At 41.7% G+C, this 18,505-nt stretch overlaps 1 protein-coding gene across 1 annotated transcript in view; it reads left to right on the top strand.

The window, feature by feature from the left end:
* phf21b (PHD finger protein 21B) overlaps positions 1-18,505 on the top strand; it is a 154,702-nt gene that overhangs the window by 111,926 nt on the left and 24,271 nt on the right. The window contains 1 exon segment of the mRNA XM_039792162.1: positions 9,094-9,354. Coding sequence (XP_039648096.1) covers positions 9,094-9,354 — 261 coding nt within the window.

Here is an 18,505-nt window from a genome sequence, read left to right on the forward strand (position 1 = left end):
ACCTTGTATGGATGAAAGGTGAGCGGCGAGTGGACGCTGATGAAAGCCACTGCGTCTAATTTAACTCTACAGGGACAAAATGGCTCGTTGTTAAAGCGCCCATATTATGCTCATTTTCAGGTTCATAATTGTATTTTAAGGTTGTACCAGAATAGGTTTACATGGTTTAATTTTCAAAAAACACCATATTTTTGTTGTACTGCACATTGCTGCAGCTCCTCTTTTCACCCTGTGTTCAGGTCTCTGTTTTAGCTACAGAGTGAGACCTCTCTTCTTCTGTACTATCTTTGATTGCACTCGCACATGCTCAGTAGCTCAGATCGTAGCTCATGTCAGCTAGCTCCATAGACAGTAAAAGAAAGGCTGTTTCTCCAACTTCAGTCAGTTCCAAGGCAGGATCAGCTGGGAGACTTCTTCTAAACCAGGGAGCACATGGAAGTAGTTCTTTTGGAGATTATGGTGAACTAGTGTGTGTTGTAGCAGTGCTTTGCTATTGAGAACGAGCTAGCATGCTAGTGCTAGCATGCTAATGGTTGCGGTTAGCGAGCTCGTTTCGGCTAGTGACGTAGAAAGCCGTGCAGATGTTGACCAGCTCACCAGGAGACTGAATTTTGTGTACTGACTAGGTACACTTTTAAGTATGTTCCCTTAAGAGTACAGTATTGTTTTTTAGGAGGTTATACCTTTTGACTAATTTGAGGGTATCAAATGAAAGAGAAGGGTACCTCTCTTGTAACAAGCATTTGTACCCTTTTAGGTACACAACGGTAGCCTGAGGTGGTCATACTCAGATTGGGCTGTGATTATGGGGGCGTGTTTCAACCCAACCAGGAAAGAAAATGCCTCTGCACTCAATTGGATAGACTTACAACCAATCAGAGCAACGGATAGACCTACAACCAATCAGAGCAACGGATAGACCTACAACCAATCAGAGCAACATATAGACCTACAACCAATCAAAGCAACAGATAGACCTACAACCAATCAGAGCAACGGATAGACCTACAACCAATCAGAGCAACAGATAGACCTACAACCAATCAGAGCAACAGATAGACCTACAACCAATCAGAGCAACAGATAGACCTACAACCAATCAGAGCAACAGATAGACATACAACCAATCAGAGCAACAGATAGACCTACAACCAATCAGAGCAACAGATAGACCTACAACCAATCAGAGCAACAGATAGACCTACAACCAATCAGAGCAACAGATAGACATACAACCAATCAGAGCAACAGATACACCTACAACCAATCAGAGCAACGGATAGACATACAACCAATCAGAGCAACAGATACACCTACAACCAATCAGAGCAACGGATAGACCTACAACCAATCAGAGCAACAGATAGACCTACAACCAATCAGAGCAACAGATAGACCTACAACCAATCAGAGCAACGGATAGACATACAACCAATCAGATCAACAGATAGACCTACAACCAATCAAAGCAACATTTAGACCTACAACCAATCAGAGCAACAGATAGACCTACAACCAATCAGAGCAACAGATAGACCTACAACCAATCAGAGCAACAGATAGACCTACAACCAATCAGAGCAACAGATAGACCTACAACCAATCAGAGCAACAGATAGACCTACAACCAATCAGAGCAACAGATAGACCTACAACCAATCAGAGCAACAGATAGACCTACAACCAATCAGAGCAACAGATAGACCTACAACCAATCAGAGCAACGGCGTTGTAAACAAATTCAACCCAAGCGCTCTTTGGTGACATGGTTGATTACGTTACTGTTGATCATCTGTAGGGTTGGGTACCGAAACCCGGTTCCACTACGCAAATTTCGGTTCCTAATTTCGGTTCCAACTGAAATATTTTCCCTCTGTCGCTCCGGACAGCGGCAGCCTCTTTTTTCTTTCTCCCTTTTCTGCCGAGTGGCCGCTCGCGGTGTGAAGCGTGTCCGCGCTATTCTCCACCATGCACTCTACTCTACTACTATCCCTGCTGATAGATACACGCTCCGAAACGTAAAAATATCACACTTTCTCTGTAGTCTACCGTAAATGTAGGCTACTTTTAAAATGCCATATTTTCCCCTCTGGGCTCACCAAAACGGACGTAAAAGCACATTAACCATTCACTGACTGCACCTGATCGCTAGTAAACATGTTACACTTGCTCTGCTGGTCTATCGTTCAGGACAAGACCCTGTGGCCTGGTGGTGGGGGGAGGTGAGACAGCCTCCCCAAATCGTCTGCCCTTTCAAATTCATACCTGGGTGTGTGTACAGACCTCTTGGACACCATCTGAGAGTTTTCTCCCGTGCAGGACATGCCATAAGTCAGGAGAGGTGTAGTATCTCGCCAGAGAAGGCAAATATGGTCATTTTTCTGCAAAAGAGCTGCTAAAGTTTGAAGCTAGTTGGCATAGCAACTCAACACCATTTATTTTGTTGTTACTTGTTAATAGTGTAACTGTTATTTATTATATTATTGTAGTTGTGTGTTAGGTGACTTAGGTTTACTTATATATTTAAGTACTTTAAAACGTTAATATATTGTTACATTTAAATAATTTTCAATTTAAAAAAAACTCCATAAAACAGCCTTTCTTTGAGGTCATTTTTCAGTTTTTCAAGAATCGGTTTAGGAATCGGAATTGTTTTAAAAGTACCGGTTAGGCATCGGAATCGTAAAAATCCAAACGGTACCCAACCCTACTCAGATCTCCATCATCATCGTATAAAGCCCGCCCTGACAATCTGATTGGTCCGAACAGCTCTGGTTCGAGCATAGTTGCTCCACAACGGCTCAAGTCCAGACCGAACTTCCCGACCTAAAATGTTGTGGGCTGGCTGTTGGGTTCGGCTGGCATCCAGGCTAACACAAAGGTACTTCCAGCGTGGTCCACCAATGATGTCAGGGTTTTCACTGCTAGAATAAGGTTCAGGTGCAGCCCACGAGCTGGTTTGGACAGCACCTGAGTCTAATGAATGTAACTGAATGAAGAGACTTTTCTCAGATCTAATGATTGTCGTTAGACTTCTGTAGCTTTAAGTTTTTTATTTAAGCTTTTTTGTGTGTTATTGATTCATTAACTGCTCTAGCTTGTCCGTTTTTAGACACAGTTATGGTGATAATAACGGTCCAAAAGAGACGCAGAACTACCACAAAGAGACACAAACGGACTACAAGAGATGCCAAATGACCACAGAGACCCAAAAATTACCCAAAAGAGACACAAGACCACTACAAAGAGACGCAAAACACCACAAAGAGACACAAACAGACTACAAGAGACGCCAAATGACCACAGAGACCCAAAAATTACCCAAAAGAGACACAAGACCACTACAAAGAGACGCAAAACACCACAAAGAGACACAAACAGACTACAAGAGATGCCAAATGACCACAGAGACCCAAAAATGACCCAAAAGAGACACAAGACCACTACAAAGAGACGCAAAACACCACAAAGAGACACAAACAGACTACAAGAGATGCCAAATGACCACAGAGACCCAAAAATGACCCATAAGAGACACAAGACCACTACAAAGAGACAAAAAAAAACCACAATGAGACACAAACAGACTACAAGAGACGCCAAATGACCACAGAGACCCAAAAATGACCCAAAAGAGACACAAGACCACTACAAAGAGACGCAAAACACCACAAAGAGACCCAAAAATGACCCAAAAGAGACACAAGACCACTATAAAGAGACGCAAAACTCTACAAAGAGACATCTCACAAAGAGAAACAAAATGTATGGGGGGGAAATTACTTCTTTTTTTCGCCCCCCCCTGCCAGATACGCGTACCTAATTCTTCCACAAAGCTAGTGAAAACACTGGATCTGTCTCATAGCTTTAGCAGATTGATTTCAGACACGTTTGCACAGAGCTCTCCAGGGTCACATAAATGCCGAACAAAGTGTAAGATCACTTCTCGAGAGTCTTTTTCTTTTTATTTGTGCGGAAAGAATAAGAAGAAGCACCTTTCAACAGATGACTCTGCTCGGTGTTGGACAAGACAAATGTGTCAAAGGATTAGAGCCACTCTATTTGTTTCTGTGGTGTTTCTTGCGTACATTAGAGTCTGAAAAATCCATACCTGAAGGGCTGTAATGGCGTGTTTGTGCAATCAAGTTCTCCCTCACAGGCACTTGTGTGATTCTGGAGGTCTCAGGGATGATGCTGTTTGGCAGCCGGCCCCAAATGTCATTTAGAAAACACCAAAATAAAAGCACAGATGTTCTACTAAATGCTTAACACTTCCATTGGACCGTGCACTTGTCATCAATACTGACATTTTTCACTTTTCCTGACGTTTTTGTCTCGTTTTCGACCCTTTTGGTGCTTTTTTCAATGTTCTTGGCCCCTTTTTCCCCCTTACACTTCCTTTAACTACAATGTATTAACACCACTAACACCAACTTATTACTAGTTTTACACTTATTTTTGGAATTAATGCTCAATAAACCTCATTTATAGGAAATTATACCTAATCCTGGAGATAAAAAAAGCAGAAATTAAGAATTATTTAGACTAATATTAAAGGAAGGATAGTCACAGACTGGTATATGTCAACGTTCAGTCAGGATACTGTTTCAAAACATTTAGATTTAGTTTTTTCAAATGCTAAAAAATTGAATAAAACACCTAAAAATCGCTGAAAGTAGAGATCCGATCTTTTGTCGTACTTGCAAAGCGCGTAGTATGGAATCATCTGTGTTATTTTTGGGTAATTACAATTAGGTAGTGACAAAGAAACCCATATTTCTGATATAGACATTTAGAAAACGGGTCAAATTAGACCCGAAGGTTAAGTTTGTCAGCTCTGTCTCACAAAGACAGGAGCCGTTTTTGCACCCCTATTTCCAAAAACCCCTAAAATATAAGACGTTTCACCAGGCCTGATGCATTAGGGGTGGGAATCCCCAGAGGCCTCACGATACGATATAATCACGATACATATGTCACGATACGATATTATTGCGATTTTAAACATATTGCAATATCCTGCAATTCATTACCTTTTTTCCAACTTCAAATTTTTCCCAATTTTAAATGATGTCCCCAAAAGGAAACTTTGTCAACATCTGTTTCATCTAAAAAGACACATGTCTCTGTTTGTTCATCTCACTTTAATTTTATTGCTGCAAAATGGGGATTGTCAAGCAGACAAAATTACCAACACATATATAATAATAGATCAATACTTGGCGTCTGTGTATCAGTAGAGTATTACACAGAAAATATTGCGATACTCTGCTGTATCGATTCCCCCACCCCACCCCCCAACCCTATGATGCATGTGCACATTTTGTTGAATATTTCAGCATGTTTAGACGCTCAAAAAGCCGATTCATCGTTTGAAATAATAATTCCTTTTAGTTTCAAGAGGGTTCTTGTATTTATCGCGAGTATTTCTTGATAAACGACAACATTATCGCTTATTTTCCTCATATCTTGCAGCTTGTGTGTGGCGTCTAGCCTGAAGCGTAGTGTATTTCATTTAAAAAAAATCTTAATTCCCGGTGGCTTTAAAAAGGTCTTCAGTGTGTCCCTGCGATACCTGCTGTCATCACGTTCAGTGTGTTCGTTCACTTTCCGCGCGGCTCTCTCTCTCCAGGAGAGGGGCGAGTCTCAGCTCTCCAGTCTGGAGAGGCTTTAAACGAGTGACCTTTGAGACAATGAGCGCTAACCCCCGGCTCCGGCGAACGCTGAATGGCGAGCGGCGGCCCCTGGGTCCCGAAGCAGGAGGCTGTCTCGGCCGCCCGTGGATTACATTGATCCCCTGAAACAATGGAGGCCCCCACCGCGCTCCCCATTGTTGAGGAGGGTATTAATAAAAAACAACATGTGAATGAATGCAGGAGGGGTCTGGGGGGGTTAATGCTGCACTCGTGAGCTTTTGAGAGGCTTCGACTGTGAAATCAGTTGTTACCAAAAATGTGTTTGTCTTCGTCGAAACCTTCTCACACAGTCAGCAGGTTTACCTTACGTTAGTGGAAGACTTAGACGTCTTTTAGAGCAACTTCTGTTTAATTATGACAACTTTAAGTTTCCATTTTTTTTAAATGTAAATGTATAAAAATTCTGGGATTGGAGACATTTTCCGTCAACTTTTTATTTGAGTCTTTTTATTGGATTTGTTGACAATAAGAAACAGACTTAGTCTCGTGCCTTTTTAAATGATTATTGGATGACGAAGGTGTTTCTGTTACAGAAGAGACCCCTACATTTAAAATGACCAAAGATAAGCAGCTGTATCCCAAATACAGTACAGGCCAAAAGTTTGGACACACCTTCTCATTCAATGTGTTTCTTTATTTTCATGACTATTTACATTGTAGATTCTCACTGAAGGCATCAAAACTATGAATGAACACATATGGAATTATGTACTTAACAAAAAAGTGTGAAATAACTGAAAACATGTCTTATATTTTAGATTCTTCAAAGTAGCCACCCTTTGCTTTTTTTGATAACTCTGCAAACCCTTGGTGTTCTCTCAATGAGCTTCATGAGGTAGTCACCTGAAATGGTTTTACCTTCACAGGTGTGCTTTGTCAGGGTTCATTAGTGGAAGTTTTTCCCTTATTAATAAAAAAAGCAAAGGGTGGCTACTTAGAAGAATTATTAACCCCTAGGTTCATTAACTTACACTGTAGCTTGTTTCTCTGCTGCTGACTGCAGCGATCTCGCTAAATACCGGACCAATGTCAAAGACACAAAAACATGGGGACATAGGGTTGAAAAAAACAGTAGTTACCCTTTAAATAACACTTCTAGTCCACCTTAAAGAGATAGAGATACTTTATTTATCCCGAAGGAAATTAAGGTGTCCAATAGCTTATACACATCTTATACACATAGGCACACAGACATGCTACATACTACGGTGTGGAAAAAGAGCTGAAAGGTGCAATGGTAACAATCAGAGCCTCCAGCTTCTGTTTTAAGGTGGACTACCTGATTAGTAATGCAGCAGCGAGGCCCCCCACCCCCCCGACTTCACCCCCTTGTTTCCTTCACTTGCTCCCCCCACCTCCCTCACAGCCCTCTGCTGGATAATAGAGCGCTCTAATGGGAGGCTTTTTTGTGTGTGTGTTTTTTCCCATTTCAGCTGTTAATCAGCTGGTTTGGATGAATTCTTCAGAGTCTCTTTTTTTTTGTGGCGATTTGGAAACTTTTTCCTTCAAACGTATACATGTACTCTACTTACTCCTTCCTTTGCATTTCATGTTGCTTATCAAAGCGAGCTGGCCTCGTTGCTGATGTATTTACAAGGTAATAACTGCCGGCGAGCAAGGACACTCGGGCCTGAAAATGCTTTCAAACTGGACGCCATGTCGCCTGCACTTAAATCCTTTGAAAAAATCATGTTTTAACTTCTTTTTTTTTGTGCAAATGCACAAACTGTCTGCCAGAGAAAAAGAAATCCCTCCCCTCCCCTCCCCTCACCCACACAAACACACTGGAGTCCATAAAAAAAATAATAAAAAGCATATAAAAAGGCAGCGTCGGGATGAGAGGGGACAGTGGGATGGAATATAAAATATTTAGAGAGCCTGTTCTCTTCAGCGGTGCGAGGGTGAAGTGAAGGGGAAAGCGAGATGTACTTATATCGGCTTTGGAAGATGCATTTTTCTTTTCCAGACTGAAGAGGAGGAGGATGGGTGGGGGAGGGGTGTGTGTGTGTGTGTGTGTGTGTGTGTGTGTGTGTGTGTGTGTGTGTGTTCTGGTGGGTTGGACTGTAGGACAGCAGCAGTGTGTCTCTCAGACTGATTCTCTGTTTTCACATTAGAGTCAAATAGAGACACAGTAGAGCTGCTTTTTTTATTGGCTGCAGGCTGCGCAAACTCAGTGGTAGGAGAGTTAAATGCTGAAAAGGTTGAACATTGCCGAGGTAAATCTGTTTGTTACATATATACATATTTACAAAGCATCGATAGATGTTTTGTTTTTTAAAGTTTGAACCAAACATGTTGTTGTATTTTTGAGTACGGCTGTAACTAACGTTTTACTGTCATCGTGGTCGATTAATGTTGTGGATTAGTTTCTGGATGAATGGATTAGGTGTTTGGTCTCTAAAATGTCAGAAAATGGTGGAAAATGTGGATCAGTTGTTTCCCAAAAAACCCAAGACAAACGTCCTCAAATGTCTTGTTTTGTCCACAACTCAAAGATATTCAGTTTCCTTTCCCAGAGGAGAGAAGACACTAGAACAATATTCATATTTAACAAGATTAAAGCAAAATAAATGTAGTTTCTTTTCATAAAAAATGACTCAAATTGATGAATCGAATCAAAATAGTTGGGGATTCCTTCACTAGTTGACAACTAATCAATTGATCTTTGCAGCTCTAACGCTGATATATATATATATATATATACATAGGGCTGGGCGATATGGAGAAAATCAAATATCACAATATTTTTGACCAAATATCTCGATATCGATACAGAGACGATATTGTAGTATTGACTATTGTTGCTTTCACAAAATGAGATTTTAGATCAATAATCATCAGTAATGTGGATATAATGACTAAGTGGGTAAAGGCAAATAATAGAAGAGCTAGAACAGTCTGGTGAGTTCAGAAAATGACATCACTTTACTGTAATGCAGCCTTTAACACCAGGAAAAGACACTTATGCCATATTACGATATCCAAAATCTAAGACGATATCTAGTCTCATATCACGATATCGATATAATATCGATATATGCAGTACCCCGATTTCTCAAACACCATGCCTTAACCCTGCGTGTTGAGAAACGATAGATTTTTGTAATTAAAGATATAAAAGGTACGGACATTTCAAAAAGGGTAAAAGACCCAAAAAGCATTTTGCTTCCTCCCTTCTCTCTTTCAGACAAAGAGAATTTATTCATTCTGCTTATTCTTGCTTTTTCTTTTTGTCATAGTGAGCTACTTTTGTGTCGTGCATTTAATGTTTTTTTTGTCAATTCTTTTGTATGTTGTTTGAAATAAATGATGCATTGTCATAAACATTTTTTTTTTTTATAATATAATAATAATAATAATAATAATAATAGTTTGTGTCTTGTGTGTGTGTGTGCAGAAGCTGGCGGTCAGAAGTTGTCCTGTAGCGTCGACTAAGCCGCTGTCTCTCATCAAGCCTCCCAGCCAGGGCATCGCCATCTCCGTGGTGCCGGCCAAAGCTCCCGTTTCCATGGTGACCGCACACATTAACGGACAGAAGGCGGCGAGCTCGGAGTCGCTGCAGACGTCCCCCATCAACCTCCAGACGGGCGGCAGGGTGGCGGCCGCCGGCGTCCACCCGTTCAGCAGCAGGAGAGCCGGAGAGCTGTCTCCCTCACAGGTAACAGCATCTGGAACAGCTGGCCTGGATCACTGCTGCTCCCTCCTCTTATAGTAGCCCAGTGGTCATACTTCCAGGTTATTAGAGGTGCACTCCTATATATATACATATATACTGTATATATACTAAACAATACAACAGTAAACACACAACACACTCAGACAGTACACACACAACACACACAACACACTCAGACAGTACACACACAACACACTCAGACAGTACACACACAACACAGTACACACACAACACACTCAGACAGTACACACACAACATACACAACACACTCAGACAGTACACACACAACACACTCAGACAGTACACACACAACACACAGACAGTACACACAAAAACACACTCAGACAGTACACACAAACAACACACAATTACAGTACACACACAAACATACCTAGACAGTACACACACAACACAAAAACTCAGACAGTACAACACAACACAATCAGACAGCACAAACACAACATAAAACCACAACACACTCAGACAGTACACACACAACACACTCAGACAGTACACACACAACACACTCAGACAGTACACACACAACACACTCAGACAGTACACACACAACACACTCAGACAGTACACACACAACACACTCAGACAGTACACACACAACACACTCAGACAGTACACACACAACACACTCAGACAGTACACACACAACACACTCAGACAGTACACACACAACATACTCAGACAGTACACACACAACACACTCAGACAGTACACACACAACACACTCAGACAGTACACACAAAAAACAACACACTCAGACAGTACACACACAACACACTCAGACAGTACACACACAACACACTCAGACAGTACACACACAACACACTCAGACAGTACACACACAACATACCTAGACAGAATACACAACTAACACCTAGACAGTACACACACAACATACTAACATAATAATACAACACACTAGACAGTACACACACAACACACTCAAACAGCAATAATAACAACACAACATACTAACAAATAATAATAATACACACAAACACACTCAGACAGTAATAATAATACACTAAATAACACAACACACACCCAAAACAATACCAAACAACAACTCAACAGTAAAACACACAACATAATTAACAACACACACAACACAGACAGTACACAACAACACAACATACCTACAGTACACACAAACAACAAAAAACAATACACACAAACATACAGTAATAATAACAACACACAGACAGTACACATAACACAACACACTTCCAACAGTACACAAAAAACACACCTAACATACACAAAAACATACCAACATACATAAAACACACAACACACCCAGACAGTACAACACACAACACACTCAGACAGTAACACACACAACAAAACAACAGTACACAAAATAACAACACACTCAGACAAAGCAATAACACACAACAAACTTCCAACAGTACAACCAACATAATCGAGATACACACACAACATACGACAGCACACAACAATACCAATACAACACACCTCTACAGTACACACACAACATACCGCATACAATACAACAAAATACACTCCAGACATACACACACAACATAATAGACAGTACACAAACAACACAACAACAACACAGCACAACATACTTCAGACAGATAATACAACAAACACACCAGACAGTACAAACACAACAAAACACGTCACAGACAAACACAACAATAATGGAAATCTTTATTCAAATTTGACACACCTTCTGGTTTGGAAAAGCTTGAAAAGCTGAAGACAAATCTGAATTTTTGCTTGGTGTTTTCTGACCTGACCTCCCGATGTGCGTTAGATTCAGGCGCGCTCGTCTTCCCCTGCGCACTCGTACGCGCACCACCCTCCACCCACACGATCAGAGCGCACCAACCAATCAGACTCCAATTACTGTAATTACAGCCCAGTGGAGAGAGGAGGGCTTCAGCCCCGGCTCCAGCTTACTCTCCCTCCCTCCCACGTGTACATAGCCGAAAACCTTAAAATAGATTTTCTTCAAAAGCTGCATGAAGACAGAGAAGAAAGCTCATTTCTCTCTTTTTGTATTTCGATACGGAGAGCATGACTTTAATGAGGTTCCAACCCAGAGAAGACATCCATCCCAGTGTGTGCAGCTGTTTAGTTCCTGTTTAAAACTGTTCAGTTCAGTTTAGGACGATTAGAATAAATCTCGCACACAGTTTGATCAATATTCCTTTAGGTTATGTATGCAAGAAAACGTTTTAATTTAAGATATGGACTTAAATATTATTATTTATTTTATTACATTTATATAGAGCTTTATCATAGACACTCAAAGTGCTTTTTGGGGGGGTGGGGACTGCTCTCTAACACCACTAATGCATGGCAGCCATACAACGCCAGACCAATCACCACATATCAGCTAGTTATGGAGGAAAACATATTTTTATTGGTGGGGGAAACCAGAAAACCCACACAGACAACATGCAAACTCCACACAGAAAGGCCCGGATTCGAACCCAGAACCTTCTTGCTGCGAGGCCACAGCACTAACCACTGGGCCACCGTGCTGTTTCCGATACCGATAATGCCTAAATTGGAATCGGCAAGTACGCCAGCCTATGCACCGGTCCAATACCACGTTATTAAGCACAGAAAACAATCCCCTTTGAAGTAGTTTTACCCCAATGTAACAGCTGTTTGCTAACATTAGATCTCTGCTAGCTCTGAAAAAATACAGTTGTCTATTTTTTATTTAAATGACATTTATATATCTATATATATAGTTCCCTACCTCTGTTAACCGGGTCATGAGAACTCCGATTTGAACCGGGCTAAGGTTGATTACATGGTGTTTGAGAAATCGGGGTACTGCCTTAACCCGAATAGAATAGTTTATTTAAACTGCGTGTAAACACACTGACAGCAAGTTGCGTTGGCAGCTCTTGTTCGAAAAATAATTGATTTCTTATTTTTTCTGCTTATGTAAGAGTGTAATTGTTGTTCTAATACATCCATCATGTGTGAAGAGTATAAGAGAATACTACGATGCAGAACGGTATATTAAAAAGGTATATTGCCATTCAGGTTTTAAAGAATTTGTCTTTCTTCTGCAAAATTCTACAAAAGTCAAGAATCATAAAGATAGAAATTAGAAACATTTACAATAAGAGAATGTGTGAAATACGTCTGATTTAAAAGCTGAACAGTGTTGTGTGTTTATATTCACATTATAAAGAGCATGTTCACCGTGCAGAGATTATTATATTAATAGTAATAATAAAGATGTTAATGTGGCATTTTGAGTCTGACGTTGAGAGGCTTGGCGGTGACGTGGCGTGTAGAGGCCGCGGGGCGGGAGGAGCGTCGGCGCTCCATGACGTTCGTGGTTTTGTCGAGTCAAATCAGGATCTGACAAACGCCCCTCGGAGGTTTCTGATTGGCTGCTGGCTGCAGCGCTGCTGTGTGAGCCTGTGGTTGGGATGCAGAGCAGGGCTCAAGCCTAGCGGGGGAGTTATTTACGGAAGCCACATGAACTATTTTGCAAGAAAAGAATTTGATAAAAGAATGCCTAAAAATCTGCACATCATTTGAGGTAAAAAAAAAAAAAAATGTCATCATTTTGTTGAATTTTTTAAAATATTTTGCCAACTTTTTAGCCATTTTTTTAGCCATTTTTTTCCTTCAAAATAAAATTCAATTGTCAGGTTTTTTTTGCCGTATTTTTTTTTTTAAATTTTTGTCGCCTTTGTCGTCATTTTTTAATATCCTGTTTTGTATCTAACTGTTCTCTAAGTGTCTTCATCATCCTGAAACCAGAGCACAACAAATGGTTGAGGATGAGTCATTTTCACTCCTGCCACCTAAAGAGAGGCAGAAACTGCCTGATGTTTCTGTTTTTAAGTTACATAACATAGGTAGGGTTGCTGCAATGGAGCCCCAGAAGCCGCCCCCCCCACACTCCACCCCTGCAGTGGAGGTGAGCGGGTCAGGGAGGGCTCCTCACCCAGCTGCCTGTGTGAGGCAATAAACCAAAACAAAGCCCTCCTAAAGGCTTCCGCGCTTTTCTTACCTCCATCAATCAAGAGTCATAAAGGCTCGGCCAATCACAGGCCGTCCTGGCCGCTGTGTGTGTGTGTGTGTGTGTGTGTGTGTGTGTGTGTGTGGCGGGGGGGTAGCGGGTCCCTCAGACCACCTGGCCACTAATTTGGAGATCAATAATGAGGTGTAATGGGATTGCTGCTCTGCATGAGTGCACACATTATAGCTGCATTGTTTCAGCACTTCAGTGAACTCTGAGAGAGACACACACAAACACACTAACACACACAGACACACACACAGACACTCACACACACACAGACACACACACTCACACACACACACAGACTAACACACACACGCTAACACACACACTAACACAGATACAGACACACACACAGACACATATACACACACAGAGACACACACACATACAATCTCACACACACACACACACACAGACACTCACACACACACACACAGAAACACACACTAATACACACACACACACACACACAGACACACACTAACACACACACAGAAACACACATACACACACAGACACACACACACACACACACAGACTAACACACGCACACATACACTAACACACACAGACACACACACTAACACACACACACACACACGCTAACACATACACTAACACACAGACACACACAGACACAGATACAGACACACACACACACACACACACAGACACACACACAGACACACACAGACACACACACACACACACACGAACACACACACTAACACACACAGATACAGACACACACACATACAGACACACATACACACACAGACACACACACACACACACACACACACACAGACACACACACTTTCCCCCACCTTTTCCTACAGAAGTGGGCTGGTAGATTTGCTTTCTTCACCAGCCCGAAAAAACAACAACAATTGTAATCTATTGATTGGCCGGTCAAATTTGAACCTTCGTTAGACATTTGGCAGTCCTGGTACTGTAACTATTAAAATTTTGGGACATTTATTCCAGAGGCGACATGATATGTGTGCAAAATTAGGGAGTACAAAAAAAAAAATCCTTCTAAAAATGTCCTAGAGCCTTGACCCTTTTTCTAAAACTTGCTATGAAGGTTTGTGCACCGGGCTGCCCCAGCTACGTGTACGCCAAATGTAGACTAGTTCTAACATTTTAACGGTTACACCAGCTGAAATAGTTCTAACGTTGGCATCAGTTAACTCGCCTCTAATAGCGACTCAAGGTGACTTATGCATTTCAACATGTCAGTTTTCAGCTGCTTCCAACTATAAATGCATATAATAATCAGTTTCAGTGTCAACAATTAGACAAATGTAAGGAAATGAAGTCATTTAAGAGTGGAGGTTGTAACTTGATTGCATTAACAGGACCGTTACCGGACTCCAGCGCCTTTATAAGGCTAGATTTATGTTTTTAGCCTTGTCTCATAAAGTTCTTGTACTTATTAAATCCACGTTATATAGAGGACGAGGCCTGATTGCTAACACAGAAGCGTTGAAGATGTAAACGTTGTTGGTGCTTGTGAACGCAGCCTGCCTCTCCTCTCAGCTTTACCTCATTATCATTCAGAGTTCATCTCTTGGCTTCAGCTCGGAGCATGAATGAAACGGAGAGAGAGGGAGAGAGGGAGGGATAGAGAGGGAGAGGGAGGGAAAGAGAGAGAGGGGAGGAGAGACAGAGAGAGGGAGAAAGAAGGAGAGAGAGAGAGAGGGAGGGGAGGAGAGAGAGAGAGGGATAGAGAGACACAGAAAGAGAGAGGGAGAGAGAGAGAGAGAGAGAGAGAGAGAGAGAGACAGAGAGTTAGAGAGAGAGAGACAGAGAGAGGGAGAAAGAAGGAGATAGAGAGAGAGAGGGAGGGGAGGAGACAGAGAGATAAAGAGAGAGACAGAGAGAGATAGAGAGAGAGACAGAGAGAGACTTTTTGACTTGTGATGTTCTTTAATGAAACATTAATAAAAAACACTTATAAAAAACACCTTTACAGCTAAATGACAACCTATACATTTAAAATCAACCCAGCTTATTCACCCACACACTCAGACTCTCACTCACACATGCATACACAACGAGACAGAGAGAGAGAGAGAGAGAGAGAGAGAAGAGAGAGAGAGAGAGAGCTGACAGGCCTCGGGCAGCGCCCTCCGCTGGCGGCTGCAGGAACAACAGATTTCGATATTATTCACCACAGAGAGCAGTGACGTGTGCAGAGCTGTCTGATCCCTGTAAACAGTGTGTGTACACTTGTGTCTGTAATCCAGCGTGTGCCTTCACATATAACCCAGGAGATAGAACACGTAGAAACCAACGAGAGCTGAACTGGGCTTTAAAAAAATCTACAATCTGTCACTTTGAAATCCTCTTTAAAGTCAGAAAAACATCACGTCGTGTGTCTGTGTTGCTGCAGCGTTCCAGCCAATAGAAATACTCTAAATGTCCTGTGCATCATTTTCTTTCTACACTTTTGCTCTGGTGGTTTTAGAAACGTTGCGACTAGACTTTAAACTAAATGTATGGCATTTTAAACAAGGCTTGTGTGTTTGTTACAGTTGCAGAAATGTAACTGTTCTGTTGTAGTTTCCTGAATTATCCAATACCTGCTGGTATACTTTATTTATTGTTACAGAACTGAGTACTTTTGGGTAAATTGTTTTTGAAACTATGTGCCTTTTTTTTATCATAATAAGAATAAGAATACTAAACTTAATTTATATTGCACCTTTCATAAAGACAGGTGACTTTGCGTACAACATTAAGCCGAGATGTAAAAGAAACACAAGTCGATGTAGGCTATAAAGTGAAATAGAAGATGAAAATGAGATGAAATAGCTTCACGTGTTTCAGGAGGAGACGATGGGGAAGTCAGACCGCTGTGGCGACGGGACAAACTCTACGTTAACGGCTACGTTTGCACTTTAGTCAATAAAACTGGCGACACCGGACACCAGATGGAGCGTGTGCTCCGCAGAGATCCGCTCTACAACTATGGATTAATGAAAACACTAATTACAACCCTTATGAACCATGCAGACAGGACACAGACCCATTTTTCCACCGTCAAACTAGCAAACGAGGATTTGGACACGCCCTAAACGCACCTGCGCCAGGTGCGTTCGTAGATAGTCGAAATAGGGCCCCTAGTCTTTCACCGTTACAGTTATCCACGCTTATTAAAATCTTCATCTCTATTAAAAGCACTCATTGCTGCCCGTTCATATCCATGTTCTCAACCTTGCATCAGATTAAAGAGCAGTTGTGATGGTGTCTCATGTTATAAAGCTCCATCACACGTTTCATCTGTTACACAGTGAATATTAAACTTTAGCTAAAACCTTTTTGTCGCCTTTTTATGGCATTTTTGTCACCTTTTTGTCGCCTTTTTGTCACATTTTTGTCGCCTTTTTGACACCTTTTTTGTCGCCTTTTTGTCACCTTTTTGTCGCCTTTTTGACGCCTTATATCAAATATATTCATTTTTATACAGGGATGCACGGAATCCAGGTTTCGGCTTCAGTTTCAGCTGAATATTTGGGCTTTTTGACGGGGGTTCTGGTTTCTGCTGAACCTTAGAATTGTTTCCCAGCGAACCGAACCCTACGCTTGCTCTACGTGCGCTACGCTGGTCGCCGTAGTGACGGCGCCGTTGATTACGGGAAGGTGTTGACGTAGGTGGAGCGTTCAATGCAGCAGGCTGTGAGGAAGTGGACATGGATCTGGTGAGCAGAACAAGTTGTTGTTTGGCAGAACTTTCAGTCAAAAGAAGGCCATTCAAGTCCAGCTACATGTTCAATCTGCTCAACGCTGATTGGTCTGGTGGTGGCGAGGACCCTAAACTATACACAACATGGCCGCTGTTACAACATCTGGTACGAAACATCTGAAAGAATACGAGTTGTGCATGAAGGAATCTCCAGACAGCAGCCAGAATGCAGCAACTTCAGGTACGGCAAAGGAAGGACAGTCCCTGTTTACTTCATTCATGTGTTTACTGGGTTCATGGACTGAGGATGGGAGGAGGAGTCAGCACCATCTCAACCAGGGGGTTCAGGATTCAGCCGAAACCCCAAAAATCTGGATTTGGTGCATCCCTAATAAGGACTGACAGCATCATTGATAACAACGGCAGTCCACCTTTCAGTGAGAAGAAGAAATCCGTGGTCCAAGGTTGTGTTCGCTGCTCAACGCCGAAGAGGAGGAGGAGGCCGCCCCCTAAAGAGAAGGTGCTTAGGTTCAGAGAAAAGAGGAAGCAATTACGAAAATGAAAGCCCTTGCACTGCAAGAATTCTCATCTCTGCAGTTGCCATGGGAACAGGCCTGGGCCTCCTCCTCCTCTTCGTCGAGCCGCTCTGCAGCACAGCACAATGAAACAGAGAGATTTACACAGAAGGAGAAAGGAGGGGGGAGAGGGGGGAGGAGAAAACTTTCATTCTTTTTTTTCAGATTTTCCGTCTGAAAGGAGCAGCTAAGAGATTATCATCATCTGCGGTTCATTCACTGGTTTAAAGGAGAGTTTCAGTATTTATTTTAGCCTCTATTTCTCCATGTTTTTGTGTCCAAGTGACTGATGGGAACGCCAATCTTTGACAGTCCAGTATTAAGTGAGAAACAATCTGCAATGTAACGTTAACGGACAAATGTTCAGCATCAGTCAGCGTCCACTAAAAGTTCTGTTGCCGCTGACAGACTCAGATTATTATTCTAAGTGTCTGACTGACAAAAGTGGATGGAATCAGATACCCAGAGAAAGTTAGACTTAAAATAAATCTATCATCAAATCTATAATAATCAGGACTTTTAGCGTGTATAGAGCCAGCATATCTCCACCAGACTCCATGTAAATAATCAGGACTTTTATCATCGTAAAACACACTTCATTCAAAGTGGACAGAAACTAAATTAAATTATCAAAAGCCGTCTTGGTTCATCTTTCCACTGTTCCAACAATCACCACCCTGGTTTGATTGAAATAAACCCTTAATTCACCCATTTACATGTGGAGATATGCTGGCTCTATACACGCTAAAAGTCCTGATTATTTACATGGAGTCTGGTGGAGATATGCTAGCTCTATACACGCTAAAAGTCCTGATT

The sequence above is a fragment of the Perca fluviatilis genome, chromosome 23 (assembly GCF_010015445.1).
Source record: "Perca fluviatilis chromosome 23, GENO_Pfluv_1.0, whole genome shotgun sequence".
NCBI lineage: Eukaryota > Metazoa > Chordata > Actinopteri > Perciformes > Percidae > Perca > Perca fluviatilis.